General features: G+C 50.0%; 1 protein-coding gene across 1 annotated transcript in view; it reads left to right on the top strand.

Annotated features, from left to right (window-relative positions):
- The window catches only part of LOC113204721 (E3 ubiquitin-protein ligase MARCHF11-like), a 58,038-nt gene extending 42,533 nt beyond the window's left edge, over positions 1–15,505 (top strand). Inside the window, exons 7-8 of the mRNA XM_052273285.1 lie at positions 13,840–13,954; positions 15,456–15,505. Coding sequence (XP_052129245.1) covers positions 13,840–13,954; positions 15,456–15,505 — 165 coding nt within the window. The remainder of the gene's footprint in view (positions 1–13,839; positions 13,955–15,455) is intronic.
- Positions 15,506–18,047: the final 2,542 nt, after the last annotated feature.

The following is an 18,047-nucleotide window of genomic DNA, read 5'->3' as shown; positions in this document are numbered from 1 at the left end:
CCCTGCCGCCCCCTAAGCCCGCCGAGGCACAATAATTTGGCCCCCCCGTAACAGGTAACGGCTAGTGCGCGCGGCCGGCCAACTCCGGGCCAACTCCCGCGCCGCCGCCACACCCTCCTTGAAATTCCTGCACCGCCCGCCCCAGCAGTAGTAGTTGCGGGGCCCCGGGCCAGAGCCGCTGCCCTCGTCGCACCCCCGGCGGTGACCGGCGCCGGTGCGACAGAGACAGAGTAACAACAGAAGTTGCACGACATGGTATGGACGCCGGCTGCCCGGGACCTCCACGGGGCCCCACGGGGCACTCCCGCACCACCGCCGCCGCTGCTGCAACGCCATCCGCGCCAAATTAATTGGCGGGCCCAGGATTACGCAAAGTTTTTGACAGTGTGATTAATTGCTCCGAAACTGATACCGAGCGGCAAAAATTTGCTGCAGGCCTAGCGAGCCAGGGCATACAACATTGGCGTCGCCCCGACGCACCCGACAAAGGGGCGATGGGAGTGAAGTTGCAGATTTAGTCAAAAAATGCTGTTGTTGGGCACTGTAAACTGGTTGGCGTGCACAAGTAAATGACGCCAAACTCTAGCGGCTGGCGTCTTCCAAAACGACGCCAATATTGGCTGTCAAAAGAGGCTAAAATTTGGCGTTCATCAAAGGACGCCAATATTTTGGCGTCATAAGGCGCCAATCATTTGTCAGTGCGAGCCGAGGTAGTACTCACGCAGACATATTACGGGGCAAACCGTGTGGCCATGAGATTAACCGACGGATTTCTTCAGAAAAAAAAAAAAAACTAGAAAAAAACGTAACTTGGTCCATGAGGGACTTCCAAAATGTTTCAATTCACAAGATGCCGCATTGCATTCCTTAGAGTTCCGCACGAATTAGAGCGTACAACTTCATGGTCTACTAAAACCTGAACATTAGAAATGAACGGTCAGCTTTTGCGGTAGGGTAGGAATTCCGCAGGCGCCGACAACCAGTCACAGTAGCAGCCGCGTGGCTCAGAGCGCGCCTGGCGGGGAGGGGGGCGGGTCCTGGCATGCCGTCCAGCTGCATATGAGGAGCGTGGTGATGCTATTTCAAACATCCCGCGCTGCGGCACGCCCCACTCTCCACCGGACACATGTGGCAATAACGAGGAAAACGAAGAAGAGGCGGGGAAGGGGGCTGGGGACGCGTACAGAGCACAGTCGCCGTTAAATGTCACGGCGAATGTCATAACGGCACCGACAACAAAAAATTTGTTAATTTTAAAGTGCTCAAAAAACTTGTTTTTTTCTTAATTTTGAATAAATTTCACCCGGGCCGATACTGACAGAGCGCGCATAGCAGAGCCCCACCCCTCTACGGCCGCCAACCACTACTCATGTGTCTCATATTCAAGTTGGCGTCGGGACGCCACAAGCGTCGTCTGCTTTGCATGCCAAGGCACCGCGAGCGGCCTTGCACTGGCCTTGAACCACAAGGGGGACGAATCTCCTGCTCCTACAGGCGCCGCGCCGCGCCGCGCGTGCTTAGGAGCTGCGGAGGGAAGTCGCAACAACTCGGATCGAGTGCGGGAAGTGTGTGGGCCGTGCGCGCGCGTGCGGCGTTGAAGTGAGGCCGTGTGCATGTGTGTGCGGTGCGTGTCACTGTGGTGTGTGACCTAGAATCTCGCCAGAAATCAACAGGAAAAAAAAAGTACCAACATTGCCTTGAATGAAGCAATAATGAATTTGAAAGATTAGGACACACTGCGCGTATGATTTTTTTCCGTTTGGGCTGAAATTTTAACATTTAAATTTCACAAGTGCCTGCCAACATGACTGACAAATCCTTTCCAGTATTCAAATATCCAGTCGCACATACAAACGTGTGCAACGCCTTTGTGGAGCACTTACATGTGGGCGCTAGTGGCGCACTCTTTTCTTTCATCATTTAATTGCTTTTGAACAGGTGACAACCTTACCCCCCTCCCCCATAAACACCTGTTGCGGACAGCGACAAGCAAGCGACCACTCTGTAACTTTTCCCGCACTGGCCACCACCACCCCTTCTTCAGGTATCACCGCCCCCGCCCCCCCCCCGTACGTCCTCTTTTAGATTTTTCCTCTTGCGCAAGACCTAATCGTGTCTGCTTCTCCCCTTGCTTCCCCCAGTCTCGCCCGTCGCGCCCGTCTCGTGTCTCTCCCGCTCTATTGCTGCGTTCACACCCTCGTAGCTCGGGGAAGGCGGGCGCCTGCAGAGCGTTGGATACCGTCCCGCGATCCATGCGTGTCCGCCGGATGGCCTACTCTCTCGTTCACAGGCGCGCTGGGTTAGGTGGCTCGGACCTTCCTGCCAACTGCACATTACTTTGCCACAGACTCCTGCAAAAGCAATGCTTGTAAGCAATGTTTTGCAGAACTGCGAAGTATGTAGTTCCCTTGTAACTACGAAGCATTTACTTTTCAATTACAAAGTGATGCTTTGCAATGACTAAGTGACGCTTTGCAATTGCAAAGCGATGCTTTGCGGCGTGTTTTATCGTTTCACAATTGCAAAGCACCACTTTGCAATCGCAGAGTAAATGCTTCGCAGTTACAAAGGATCTAAATAATTCGCATGTTCTGCAAAACATTTGCTGTGTAGGAATTTAACGGTGCAAATTTCTCATTACACACATGCACAACTTTACCGCACAGGGAATTTTCAAACGTCTGCTACGTGCAACGACCATGCGAAAAATCAATAAATGCAAGCGTTCATTTTGGTATGTAGGGAGGTAAGGGACGGGGAGAAGGTAAAGAGAGAAAACGTTTAACGGGTCAGCAGCAGATATGTAAAACACTATGCTGGAGATGGCAGAGTGTGAAGAGGTAGAGGATAGAAACAGAAAAGACTTGCTAAAGGCGCGAATAGGCAAGAAGTGGACGGATATGGTGCTGGAGCTGGATGCTGTAAAGAGGGCAAAGACAAAGGGAGGGGGCGATAGAGGGAAAGCGCCCATGACGAACGAGTGGAAAGGGAACGGGTTGACATAATAACCGGCATGGCGTCGCAGTTGGTGGCCCCCCACGGCCGGACATTTTCACTTTACGTCCTCAATATTGCATAATTTCACTGGAGGAAACAGCCGTAGTGGCCCAGGAAATTCCACGCATGCTTTAATAACATAACTCATTCGGTTTAAAAAAAACAAAAAAACAACGTATTAATCCTCCGACCTATTGAAATACATAATTTCTTACAATGAGCTTTGAGATATGTATCATCCATAAATTGTTTTGAAAATTGTTTGCCAAAAGAACAAAAATAAGTATGATTTGTTGTTTTGCGTTCATTATGTTTTTCTTTGAGCGAGGGATTCGGCCTGCCGGCCCTTCTCCCATCAGTTTCGTTTCTGGGTCAAAGATGCTGCCAAAGCTGCGTGTATGATGGCACCATCGGCCCAAACCAATCCCTGAAGAGCTCAGTCCGAGGGGAGGGGGTGAAGGACGGGGAGGAGCGGGATAGCCTTGAAAGCAAGCAAAGTGGTCTGTGTCGAAGTCGCAGCAGCAGACCGCAATAAAAAAAAAAGGTCGGAGCACATGAACAGGACGCCGTCATCAACACACAAGTTGGAGCGCGGCGTGCCTACAGCAAGACAGTCAGACCCAAATGATACGGCCACCTACCGCCGTATCCCACTTTGGTAACGTCTTTTTTAACGCCTTCTTTTGAAAACAACAGTAAACAGAACAGCAAAAGCGTCCACCGCAGAGATAAAGCGCACGCCTGAAGCACACAGACACGACCAGGCCCCGGCCCGCGGACAACGTAGAATTTTTAGGTGTTTTCTTTTTAATTTCCTGCCCAATACCGCAGAAAGTTAAAAGAGGGCGTCTATTTGCTTTTGCCGCTTGGACGCGAGAGTGAGAGGCAGATGTGGGGCCAGCTAGCATGCGTGGGGACACACGCGTACAAAAAGAATTCTTTGCTCCTTTTACCTCATCTCTTTCTACCTTCTGGTTTTACAGCTCACTTTATACACTTTATTACAGGGTCGTTGCGGTGGTGGCGTTTTGGGGGAGATGCTGGGTTGAGAGAGATAGAAAAGGGGAGGGGCGGAGAGGGGCGGTGGGTGCCTCAGGTGGACAAGGGGCAGAGGGGAGGGGATAACGCTTCCATGAGCACTTTATAGACCGCTTTTGCCCAGCTGCTTTTTGTTTATTTACACCCGGTTTACAGCCGCCCCCTTCCCCCTCCACCCCTTCTCCATCCACCTGTTTTAGCTACGGTCCCCCAGAGAGCGATCCACGCGCACCACACTCGCAAAGAAATGAGGTCAAAGGCCTCCGCGTAATGCTCTTTTTTTCAAAGCTTATATTCTTTGCTCGACGTGGAATAATTACGTTGCACGTACTTGGCGAAACATCAATTTAGGTTTGCCAGGAGTCATTTCTCTTGTTGCTCACCACGAAGGCCAACCAACGCACGCGCACCGTAGAGTTTTCTGACCACCGTACCTGCAACACAACAAAAATTAAACGTTATTTCAATTCAGTAAATTAAGCAGTGTGCCAAAGACAATATCTCTTTTTCATTTATTTTCCTTTTTTAAATTAAAAAGACGCCGTTGCGGGCCGTTGCCTGCCTAGCAAAGGTTTCCCCGACCAACACTAGCACGCGGTTGATTGCACAATCTCGCCAAGGCAGACATTCGCCTCGAGTCTGGGCCCGGCCCCCAGTAGTGTTCCGCGCCCCAACTGCAGACGTGCGAACTTGCCGGCCGCGTCGCTCCCGGTGCGCTGACTTGACACTGTGCAAATTGTGTGTGTGTGTGCGTGTCGCTGCGCGCGCATACGACAAAGCCCTCGCTGTGACCTCATGAGCTAGAAACTTCGCACTCCTCTTCGTTACGTGTGCGCGCAGTCGACTGCTCGAGGCGCGTAGCCTTCCTCCAAAGAATGCGAGGCGTGGGGTTGGACAGCTTTTGACATCAATTCCAAATGCGGCACAAATAGCAGCAAGATTTAAACGCGCCTCCCCGAGTTATGTTATCTCTTGGAGTATTGATGGGGGGAGAAAGGTCTACGTTTGGAACTGCTGTCACGGTCTCTTCCATCCGACTTGAGCCGTGTCCCCTGCGCCGCCGCTCGCTGCCCGGAGCTACGGCGACAGCGCCCAGTCCCAATCCCACATATCAGAAAGTCCCCTCTCACAGATTGAGGTACTGACCCCAAGCTCAGATGGCCCATGCACTGGGGACCAAATAATTTAGCAGCGCAGCAAGACGAGAGAAGAAAGGGCCTAAATCAAGAATCAAATACTGAAGGTATCATCTTCTTAAAGAAAAACCACTGACGCTTAATTTAACAGTGACATAAAACACGACACGAAAGAAAATGAAATGGCTCAGTGGCCCTGAGTTATGTGAAAAGTTGCAGGAAATAAATGCAAGGCAATTTTCGTGATTTTGGTGCACGGGTCAAGGTTGTGAAGCATGGCTTGACCTTTACCCCGCAACCCCCTACCCCTCGCTCCCCCGGCAAGAGCTCTTTGTCTAGTGATTGATATCATAATGGGAGTCTGCCCGCCCGAGGGAGGGGGGTAAAGAGACGGAGGTCAGAGAACCTTTCTGCCAGCAGTGCGTAGGCGAAGGCCAGGTCTGAGTGACCGCGGAGTACTGCCCGAAATTTCTGTCCATTACCCCACAACTGTACTTCTTTAGAAAAATGGAGGCTTTCAAACAGCACGGGGCTTTTCTCTGCTTTCTCTGCTCGTATCGTCCTTTGATTATAAAAAGACAATAACATAAAAAGAAAAAAGTTCTCTCCCCCCCTCACTCCCCACTCACATTTACTCACTCACTCACTCACTCACTCACTCACTCACTCACTCACTCACTCATTCTTCCTCTCCCTCTCCATACAGATTAAATGTTTCAAAGAAAATAACATACCAAAAGTCAAGTTATAAATATTTGAACTATTTTCGAATTTCAGAAAAAGTTTCGAATGCTACTCAAATTTGCTGGAATTCGTCGAAATCAGATATTTACACCGGAAAAGGTTTCCTTCGCCTACAGAAAGAGCCAGGCAGCTCTGTGTAGCATGAGCATCCGTCAGTGTCACTGATACTCAGTGACAGGTCAGTTCCTAGGGCGAATCTCTATCTCTCTAGTTCCTGATCCTTGCGCTGTGTCACTTTCTCTTTCATCAGAGGCCACGGATCCCAGAAATGGACGAAGAGGGAGACAGGAAAGAGCCAGAAGGAAGGATTCACCGTGCACGCGATCCACACGCCGCTCCGCTGCTTCGACGAAGGCCTCTCAGATTGGTCCTTAGCGCGTGCCGCAGGGAATTCCGAGGACCAAGTGTCGACCCGAGCCGACCAGTGTGACATGAGCCGCCAGAGCAGAGAAAATGAGCGACAGAGAGAAAAAATAGAGGAGACGGCAGGACGAAACGAAATTTGAACCACGGCGCCATCTTTCCTCCGACTAGCTATCGCCTTATCAAAGCGTGAATGACCATCTCGCAGGGTTAATTTCCTCCCCCTCCCTCCGGACGCCCGCGCTACCAGACCGGGCGAGAGAAAAGGCAGCCAGGCGGAGAGAGAAAAAAAATGGTTAAAGGCAGACTTGGGTACTTGAACCCAGACTCCTCTCCTTGATGACGTGCCGAGTGATGGCTTTCAAAAGTTAATTAGCTGGGTATACTGGAGGAGTCATAAATATTTAGCGAGGCCAGACAAACTACGAACCGCAAAAATGTCGCGAAGGCCTCTCTGTGCACCGCAGAGAGCGGTCCTGGTCATCTGTCCCCCACCAGAGCAGCACGTGTCACTGTCGAAACATTGCGACCTGATTCGTTCTCGAAAGCCCATCCTTTCATGACTTCGCAAAATGAAAGAACACGCAAATGTGTTACACAGAGTAATTTTACGTTTACATAAACAGCTACCCATGGACAGCGTGCAGTTTTATTGCCGTTGTTTTTGCGGTGCAGTAGAAAAAAATATAGGAGAAAAAAGATTAAATACCGAGCCCACGCAGGTAAAAAGACTTGTTTAGGTACTGCCTTGCTGGGGGACGTGATTTACAGCGATGGTATTGGCAAACAGCATGTTGCGGGTAGTCTTAAAATCCCCCCGCATTTTTATTTTGTTCTAAATTATGGATCTGATAATTAATATAAAAGACACATCCACTATCCTTGGTTGAAATATTGCCAGAACAATCCGCCCTCTACCCCACCAACGCCCGTACGCCACGGGCAGGTGGGGTAGGTAGGTGGAAAAGTACGAGAGGGAGGGAGATGTGAGGCTATACGTGACTGAAACAAGCGGGAGGAGGAGGAAGGGGGAAAGGGGTACGAGGGGCCAGGTTCGCTCTCATAATGAGTGGGGCCGTTGCCTTTAGCGGCTACAGGTGCAGCTCGACATCATAAAGATACACTGGGAGCACTATTTAATCGCCGGAATCTAACCTAACCCCCTCCTGCTAGCGCGAGGAAGAGAGGGGGGAGGAGGGAGCAGGGGAGTCTGAAGAATAAAGCCAGGGCCCCGACCCTCCTCACGCCTTCCACCCGCTCCATCACGAGCCACGGCCGTGTTCGGGTGGGAGAATGGGAGAATGTATGGAGGGGAAAGCGGTAGTTGTTGTGAGGGACGAGGGAGAGGGGGTGCCTAGGATGAGGCGAGGGGCGACCAGCTATAATGGGAAACGTCGCAAGAGGTTGATCGGAGAGCGAGTCTAAATACTCATGTTTTAGCCAAAAGTTCCGATAAAAACTGTTAAAAATACCGTCGTAAATTTACAAAATGTTTGTAAACTCGAATTACAATGTAAGTTGTAAATTTACGGGAGCGCATTTTTCACTCGCCAATAGATTTAGAGTCCATTGACAAAAACAACAACATACGCACGTGCATAAAAATGGAAACGCACGATCGTTACAAATCATCATAATTACCTCCAATTCTACGGTCTCTAGTCTAGTGTTTCACACGTGCATGGGTTACTCCACATCATAGCCAATTAATGGCGGACGTCATTGAGAATGTACCCTATGCTTTATAAGTTTAAAAAAATACAAAAAGAACGAGCTGTATAATTTTGCCACAATTGCTACAAATATAACCACTGAGCCCGTCGCCATTACCATGAACTGTCTACGGTTCGCAGTGCCGAGCGCGGAAGATATGAGCAACGCACCCCGCAAAGTTTCCGCCTTTTATTTTCTGTCGCTTTGGCGAAATTCATTTAGAAGAGTTGATGGATAAACTTTGCAGTAGTCGTCTGTTTTCACTTTCCGTCCGTCCCCCCGCCTGCCTATGCGCTCCGGGGGACAAGGCCTCTGAGTGGGGTGACCCCTCGGCCTACTGCCCTGGCGGCGGGAAAGTGATCCAAGGTTCAAGAGTTTCAGATCTGTTCCAAGCAAGTGAAGCAACACTATGGGTAAAAGAACCAAATTTATCTTTTAAAAATAAAAATATTAATGCAGTTGTTTCAAAACACATTGGGTCAATAAATCGGCGATGACAAAACTTATCAAAGCAGAGTGCAATAGCACCACCGAAAACGAGGCAAAGTTAATACTAGCTGAAAAATTTGACCGGGAAAAAAATGTCACCCGCAAATTTTCAATGCTACATTAAGTCCGCTTCAATTTTCTTTTCCTCAAAAACAGACCACATCACAAAAAAATACAAGTCGATAAAAGTAAGTATACAATGGCAATTGGTTACGCGACAGCTGGCGTAGGTTTCCCCTCTTTAAAAGTCAAGCAAGGTCACATGCAGAGCAGAGGGCAAAAAGCGAGCAGCCACAAAACCAATCGGGGTGGCCGAGCACGAGGTGACAGAGAAATCAGAAAGGGTTGAAAGTGCAAGAGAGAGAGAGAGAGAGAGAGAGAGAGAGAGAGAGAGAGAGAGAGACGGAAAGAGGAGGGGGGAGGGCAGGAATTAAAACCGTTTTCTGAACGTTGTCGGTGGGATGAGCGTCATGTTCGTCATTCATGCCCGATATCGTGATTGGTACCGCGCTTGTGACGGGGCCAAGGCGCAGCATGGCGCGCGCGGCCGCACGTCACAAGGTCGTCTCGTCCTAAATATTTAGGGACGGACCACCGCCGCCACGCGGCAGCGGGGGACGAGATGAACTTACATAAAGCGGCCCTAAACCCGGGGCGCGATATTAAGTCACGTCCTGCCGACCCTAACGTTACGGCGGGCCGTCACGCGCCGCCATCCCCGTGTTTAGATTTGCACTTTATACCGTTGCAGCGCGGGAAGTTTACACAGAGAGAGAGGAGAGATTAAAAACGACGACACGACGCTGGTAACACGGCAACTACTAGCGGCCGCTGCCGAGACCCCATAACAGTACGTGAGCCGTGCATCGGGAAGAATGTGCCATACAAAAAGAATGAATTGCGTTTCGCGTTGATGCATTTTGATACAGTATACCAGCAAAAAACTTCAGAACAAAAATCAGCGTAAATTACGGCCGACTTGACCCCTTCATTCTTGACGCGGCAGACACATCCATACAAGCGGGTTTCAGACGGCGTGCGAAGCCGCTGCATTTTTCATAGACAAGGGGCCATAGAGGCGCTGATCGAACAGCGGCATATACGGTTAAGCTGCGCCATGATGTATCGCGGCCACCTCGAGTGGTTTCTCGGACAGCATAAACTGAATTATGTATACACGGCAGCCGCCTGGCTCCGGGCCGTGTGCAGCCCGGCCCAGTTTGGAATGATTGATTCTGGAATAATTCAACAAACACACACACACACACACACACACACACACACACACGCACGCGCACACACAAACCACGCGCACGCACACACACGACCAACCACGTTCACCCGCTGAATCTTACTCCGCGCGCTTCCTCCCCCGTGGGCGAGCAGCATCAACAGCATCTCCTGGGGATTATCTCTTTGAGCGCGGCACGCATAAGCAGCACTCGCAGCGCAACTCGATCGGCCGCAGTCAGTATATACACAGCTCGACTCGGGCACAACTCCATCCCCGGGCCACGCGAGGCCGCTGAGACATGCCTCTCTCATCCTCATTTCCCCCCACCAGAAAAGGATACGCGCTAGAATTAAACAAGCCAATCAGAAACAACTTTTCAGTAGTTTCCGACTGATTTTCCCAGAGCTTCCACTTTATCTTGCGCTAGGTTTTGCGCTCTGCAAATTCACATTAACCGAAGGGAGGCGCCCCCCCCCCCTTTCAGTTTTGCTTTTCATACCCAGTCAGGATTTTTTTTCCCCTCTTTACCAACACCCCCGTTCCCCCACTACTCCTATCCTTTACCCCTACCCCGTCCCGTTTTGCCTCGTTGCGGCGAAAATTACTCGATGGTTTTTAAAGTTTATTGCGGTTGGCCATTTCGCATGCAAATTAGTGCGCGCGGCGTCGTCCCGCGCGTCGTGCTGCTGCCGTTGCTTACACCACCCCACGGTGCCATCCCTGCGCCCACACACACACGACCCGAGAGAGGGAGAGAGAAGGGGGGGGGCAGAATCTGGTGCAGCAGCCTGAATATTGATTCCCACCTGAAACTTTACTTTGATAACGGAAATTTTAAAAAGTCACGGCGTTACCCTCGAGCCGTATATAATGTAGAGTACCGATGTGTCAGGTAATTACCCGGTACTAAATAAAGGAGCACGAATAAACAGAAAAAATACCGAGAATTTCGACTGAGAGGCCTGTTTTGTTGGGACCTACAGAGTCGGGCCCTTTTAGGGATCCAAAAACATGGTCCCCGCCGAACCTGGCGCCGGGGCGCACAGGACCTTCCATGGCCAATGACCTGGCCGGCGAGTCAACGAGCAATGACGTGGAAAATGGGGAACAGTAGCTGAGCAGTGGTATCAGAGGCGGCGGCGGCTGTTGCTGCTGCTGCTGCTGCGGGTGCTGCAGGTCGAACGACTCGGAGTTTCGAAATGGGATTCTATAGATCTGGGACAAGTTACAGCTCTAGGAGCGTCGACCGCTCGGCCGGGGCGACTCCGTTCAACTCCTGCCGCGACGCTCGCTTGGCCCGCCGAGTCACGGCGGCGAGTGCAGAGCAAGGTTCACGCCGGGGCCAAGTTTCCTTTTCGCTACATCCACTAGCCTCCAGCGGAACTGGAAAAATGCAGGGAAAATACAAAAGGAAAGAAAAGCCCGAAAGTCCAAAGTGCTAAAAACTCACTTATTATCAAAATGACGGGCACGTCAAGTAGGTGGTTAAGCAATTAAATGCCACGTTTTCTTGGATATAAATAAAATATCCTTTTATTCTTAAATACTTTGCTCACATGTCCAACAAGGTTCCACCCTTTTCCCCTACCTCACGCTCCGGAAGGCACATTATAAACAGGGAAAAAACATTTCCTGTTTGTATACATGACGAGGATATTAATGTGGACTGTCTAGTAAGCTGAGAGGTAAAAGGGACGGAGAAAAGGGAAAGGAAGAGGAAAGGATTCTGATATGAAAGGAACACAGCAGATCAGCAGCACAAGCAGAGTCATCAGCATTTCTTACGGGCCGGAAATAAATCGCCATTTTCGTTCCATTTCCAAGATCAGTATTCTCTTCTCGAATTGTCGCCCTTCCCCGCTCCTCCCCCTGTCTTTTATTTGATCTCTTCCCGCTCCGCGTTTGAGAGGGTCGAGCAAAGAGATGCTCTTCAAATGGACAAGGTTAATGGCGTTATGTCTCTCTCTCCATGGACGGGTGGTGGCCAGAGCAATAGCAGGCCGGAGCATGATCTAGGAATGCAACGCATGCCACAAATCATCCATGGATAAGGCAAATTTCATACCGAATAAATCAGGAAAAATGCACCACGCGCTCAGACCAAAACAATTGCCAAACCCTTCGGACAATAACTGAATGAGACGGCAGATTAAAGTTACGCGCACCTTACTAGGCTTTACTCAGATCATTTTGCACAGAGCGCACGCAGCTCCGCACCTGTTGTACCCAACTCCTTCCACCCGACAAGTCTTGTAGTTCAAGTTCGCCCCCCCCCCCCCCCCCCCATGTCGCTACACGTGTTGCGACAATCTGACGCTTGACTGTTCTCCACACCTGCAATGAAGCTCCAAGAATTTTATGCATAATTAATTATATTTTCAGGGCTTATGCAATGGTTACATTTAATATCAAGAGGCGTACGTTTCTGGCATAACGATTGCTTGTGTACGACGTTAAACGCACACGGTAAAAAGGTATGTCAGAATTCTTGAGGAAAAAGACGACATTTTGAGGAGCTCCTGCAATTTGAAGAAAGGTCTTTTTTGATGTAAGTAAATCTCCTCATAAAATTTGGGAATAGCCCTAATTTTTTGATAAGATATCCTCAACATCCGGGGACCGTTCGTGAATTATGGAAGTTCTTGGATGTTTTCATGTTATACCTCCAAAACTGGAGACATTGTGTTTACCGTGCACAGCTTCGCAATATGCAGCCAGCTGGAGTTATTATTTCAGCAAGACGACAAAGAAAAGACGCGAAGTCTTTGAAGGGTGCATGTTGGATGCAGTAAGCGCTCGCGGCACCTGCCTAAATTAAACGTGGGAGAAAAAGATCAGTCCAAAGCTCTTTCCATTTTCTCACAGTATACTAAGCGACTCGTATCGCAATTAAACTCTGCAGTGGCGGAAAAAAACAGCGTGCGTCTGGTAATTCCCCATTGTGCCCGCACGTTATGCCTCTCCTGGCCAAAAGAAAAAAACCACCCCGGATTTTTTTAAAATTATTTTTTCTACCTCCATAATTGTATTTCCTCTTCATCTCTTGTAAAGTGAGACTGATTGAGGGAAGCCAGAGTCAGCCTGGGTGGCGAGGTAAAAGCCTGGGAGGTGGGAGGAACAGCGTGCACCAGGGCCTACTTTTTACCTTTTCATGTTCTGACGAACCAAAAGGTTTTTGAAGTCAGAGCTACGCAGACCGTGGGAGTCGCCCCCCCCCCACTTTCCCCTCCCACTTTTCCATCTCTCCTGAGCGCTACCAGTGCGTCCCTCACCCCCACCCCTCCTCCCGCACCTCACGATTCATTGCTGATATATCTCACATTGATCTGACGCGCCGGCCTACTGCCCTGCAGATAAAAGGGGCCCATTTTCCTTTCAGAGCCAAGCGGGTTCCATGGGCTAGGGAGGCGCAAGGGAAGGGAAAAAGAGAGAGGGAAGAGGGGGGGGGGGCTGGAAAAAAGGAAAAAGACCCCCCCCCCCCCCCCGCCCTCTCTCTCTCTCTCTCTCGCGCGCGCGCAGAAATGAGGCACGCAACTCAAAGGACGCAGGACGCATACAAGCAAGCATCCAATGAGCGCTGCTCTGCCTTTTACATTGACCAGCCAGCGATCGCCTTCTATTTAAGCGAAAAGAAACGGAGAGAGACAACTACATGGGAGGGAGGATGCGAGAAAGAGGGAGAGAAACGGGGAGAGAAGAAGAGAGAGGGATGAGGGATGGAAAAGAGGAAAGGGAAAAAAGAGGGAGTCCATGTGTTGCTATTGGGATCAACAAGATACAAGGGCTGGTACGTGTGTTCCGCAGGCATCAGCGCTGAAAGCATTCAAATGAGGGGTGTTTGTCCACAGGAAAGGTCCAGCGTGTCAGGGTGGACTTCGGGTGCACAAGAGGGAGAACGGGAGCGCGCGGCGGGAGAGGGGGAGGCGGGGAGAGAATCTGTAGTGGTGGTTGTTTTCGAGATAAGAAGATGGGACCGGATAGCACTCTGGCCTTCAGGGGCGGGCGAAGAGAAAGCCCTAGCGAATGGAGTGAACCAGAGGCAAGGGACGTTGTTTCGGTACATACCTAGTATATGAAATACCAAAATCGAATAAGCTCCATGTGAAACTGTTACCACATTCTTAGAAACCTGTACTCTACACAACTCCAAAACTAGTAAAGGATGTGTTCAACCATATAAGACTAAAGTATTCAACCCGGTTCAACCGCTGGTTGTGCATCCTAAAATCAGTACATCCAGGTAAATAAAACCAAAAAAAACGCGACAAAAAGGGTTCTATAATGCCAATACATGCGCTTCAACTAGAACGCCACAAAAAAATTCAATAATTATTTCCTCACGAATAGTTTTCTTTTCCATCAAGGGCGTGCATCGTGTCGTAGCGCCACTCTACAACACACGCACCATCTCCACCTCCCCCGCTCAAACACACACACACAGAGCTCTTGTGTGCACGTCTAGTCCTCCGAGCCATTTCCTTTGATTTGTCGCCAGCCCCAGCGGCGGCGCTGCCCCATCGGAGACCGAGCGAGCGAGCGAGCGAGGGATATCAGGAACATTCAGTCGCGACGCCGCAGAGCGCCACAGTCGGCGTGGGTGCGCTCCTTAAAGATCTTAAATGTCTTTTGTCTGCCCTACTCTCTCTCTCTCTCTCGTCCCACATCCCTTACCCTTCTCCTTCCTCTGCTGCTGCCACCATTCTCTCCCGTTCCATTGTCTATTCGGCTCCATCATCCTTTCTGTGCGGCTCCCTCTCCAGCTCTGACACACGCACATGGACCTTGGCCCAAAGCACAAACTCTATTACCATCCTCTTGCGTGGACCCAGTCTCGACCGGCCCGACCGGTCGCCGAGGAGAGGGCGAGATGAGGACCCGGGGAAGGGAGAGAGGCGCGCCAAAGTTGAGGCGCGGATCTGCGATCTGTTCGCAGATTCCTGCCAGTGTGCGCGCCCGTTTACGATGTTTACAAGTCTGTGCACTGTGCAAAGTTTTCAGCGCATTGCTTCGTACATATTAACTGGATTTCGCGCTGGATTTGTTTCATTTGTCACAAAATGGAGCAGCATTTTTGCGAATATTTCTGATGTGATTTTTGCATTTATGCCTACAAAATCATACGTTTTTGTGAGCACAGATGGAACTCAGGAAAACAGTTAAAATGTAACCAATCTAGGAAGAAAACATGCATGGGGACTACGACGCAACGCTTATTAGTTATAAATCAGTTAGTTGTAACTTCAAAGAAAGTTCACTTTGAATTGGGATGCTTCTATTTCCTCTATCTTATACAAAGCAACGCTTTGCAGAATTTTCCTATTGTAAACAGAATGCCTGCAAGGCGGTATTTGATCAGTAAATGCTGAAACTTACAAAATGACTACAAGACTGTGTACTTTGGAATCGAATTAAATGAACCTGCTTGACTTCCCAGTGCCGGGGGAGTGCAAAAGGTACCAAGACTGGACTGAGCACGGCCACCACCCACCAGCTCAAGCTTCAACCACTCCAGGCCACTCCGCCTCAACGCTGCGCTCAGGTGTCCCTCTCCAAAGCACCTGTTTTATGTCTCATGTCACTCAGCTAATAAAATCCTTTCCTGTAGAGTTACCCGCTCTTCGCTCACGACCCTACTCTGGGAAAGGCACGACACAAACTAAAAAGAGAGAGAGAGAGAAACGAGAGAGAGGGTTTATCGTACCAAATGGCTGAATTATTTCAACATTTATTTCCTATAACAGATTTCACTGTGGGTGCAACTACTCGTAAGACGGAGCAATGCAGTTCTTAGCGACGAAACTTTTTGCTCTGGAGCTGCAACTGCAGAATGTTTTCGTTCGCCACTTGTTACTGCCCAACCAAAGTTTACCACTTAGAACTGCAAAACAAGTGCTGCACTAAGATTAGCCGAGTTATCAAGGCCCGTGTGCACTCACTGTGGCCATATAGGGACCTAAGTACAGGCTTCAACCCACATGTGCACAAGCCTATTAACCCCTTTCCGAAGATAACGCTACAGTGCGCCAATCTTCTCGTTCTTCAGCACGCACCGGAATGTTTTTCCCCTGCTCATTTTTCTCGCCACCCGTTTCCGATCCCTTCGAGAGGCGCCAACACCGCAGAGAGGCCGCAAAGAAAAACAACAACAAAAGATTAAGCAAATTGAGGCCTCTGCTTAGTAGGCGACGTGGTTGTGCGGTAATTTCCCCCGAGAGCGTGGCGACCGCACCAATAGAGGGAAACAGATAAGCCACTCGCTCCTGGAACTAAACAGTAGACAAATAAATATAAAAATAAATAAGATAAATAAATAAATAAATAACAGAAATAGAAACAACGGTCCACACCTTCATATGATTTTAAGCAATTTTCATAGAGTATCAAGGCGAAAGAAATGCTGTTCAAAGTCAAACCTTAAAGATTTATCTAATTCCATGTCTCTACAGGTTACAATACTAAACAGAGGTGGCCCCTGCTTCTCTCCATAGGAAGCTCTGCCCCGGGGTGTCCAAGGTGGGCTCGTGCGTAAGCACCGCGACTGGCAGGTGATATCCGAGAAGGCCCTAACGAGCTGGCAGTGACCGTATGGACCCGCACGAGGCCGTGCGTGGGGCGGGGAGAGAAAGGCGGGCAGAGCGGTGAAGGGCGCCAGTCCGGAGCTGACCTCGGGAGTGTAGGTGATTCCTTTGACAGTTTAGCCCCCCCCCCTTTCCCCTTCTCTTAACCTTCTTTCCTGACCGACTTTCAGGAGCCGCTCGGCTACGCCGGGACTAAGTGTTCTGGCCGGCGAAGCAGACGGCCGTGCATGGCACAGTTTAAACAGAGAGCATAAATCGCTTTGCTCGCAAAAAGTTTGGTCGTGAAACTGAAAGTAAGGTGCTTGCTTGCTTCTGCGTCTCCTCGCCCGCGCTATCTAGCGGCAAGTGTGTACAAGCCAGCCGCAGAAACCACTGCAGGAGATGACTCCCTCCTACTAGTACCAGCGGTACAACTCGAATATCAGATGGATACTGCAAATTGTGATACCAGCAAGCCACTTTACACACTTGTTCCTAACACCCAAATGGTCGATTTGGCCCGTAGCACCTATCTGATTTTTGCTGCGGGGGTAGGTTTTTGGGGGGTAGTATGAGAAAACTACCCCCAAAAGTCGACGCCACTAATATTGACCTACAGGCTTCATCCGGGAGTCCATACCTACTTAATCGGACCCAAGGAACTCAAAAATGCAAGAAAAAAAATTCTCCGGCCAAAACTAGTACTGATTTTGGGCTATTTTATGAGAAATTTCACCTAAATGAGTATATTTTGTAAATTAACGGTTCAGGGCGTGCTGGGTATCGATTCTAGGGTTTTGAGGGTGTACCGGTCCTCATGGCATTCTTAGGCGCGCCAGTGGAGCCCCCTCCGTCGCCATCTCGCGGCTCGATTTTCACCACGCGCGCGCATCGCGCGCATTTTAAGAGGAGTGTTTCATCTGAAGAGCCTTTATATTTCCCACGGAACAGCTATCGCATGAGTCGCGAGTGTAACAGTTGGGAAGTTGGAGTGTTTAGCTAAAACTGTTAAAAGTCCTACTGATCAAACAAAAGAGTCTCTACCGTATTCTTCGGCATAGCTGGCTTCTAAGGCGTTAGCTTATGTATCGGCGCATGGCTCACAGCGCGGCGCTCATTAGAGAGTCTCTGTCGCCAGTTGGTGGCTCCAAGACGGGCGGCGGTGAGGTTCCGACTGACATGTCGCAGCTCGGGTGCATTCCCGGAAAAGCGACATCAAAGGATTACACAATGTGGCGAAGAGGCACACCGCACCCTGTGGCAGAGCTCTGCAAAATCGCCTTCCGAGACCGACCGCGCCAAGGCCGCTCGGGCGTCACAGAGAGGTGAGGAGTAGGATTCCCCCGCTGTCTTCGCCCCTCACCTTTGTTAGGCACCCGGCCTACGGAAGACCAAACGGCAGGAGTGTTCAACACCACAAAATACTTCTGCACTTGTTAGACTGGAAAGTCAAACGGTTCGGGGTGTTCAAAATTCCCAGTTCAGTAGAAGTTAAAGACTAATTTGTTTAAAAAATGTGGTTTTATTTCTCCCGCGTTTAAGCTACACATTTCGATGTACACTTTGGTGTAAAAACAGTTACAACTAAAATACAATGTATACAGAGAACAGGCGAAAAAATGAAGCAGGGATGGAAATCAGTGTGCATCAGCAGCATCTTGTTCCCGCAGCCCCCTCCAGTCCTAGCAAGGAGGCCCTGATTACCGTCAGCACATTGTCACTGATAGGAGGCGTATCGACAGCCCCCCCCCCCCTCTCTCGCCCGATCTGGCAGGC

Source organism: Frankliniella occidentalis, unplaced genomic scaffold, assembly GCF_000697945.3.
Source record: "Frankliniella occidentalis isolate FOCC.00 unplaced genomic scaffold, Focc_3.1 Scaffold7, whole genome shotgun sequence".
In the NCBI taxonomy this organism is placed as follows: Eukaryota; Metazoa; Arthropoda; class Insecta; order Thysanoptera; family Thripidae; genus Frankliniella; species Frankliniella occidentalis.
The sequence above is the reverse complement of the archived record's forward strand: the minus strand, read 5'-3'. Positions and strand labels throughout refer to the sequence as shown.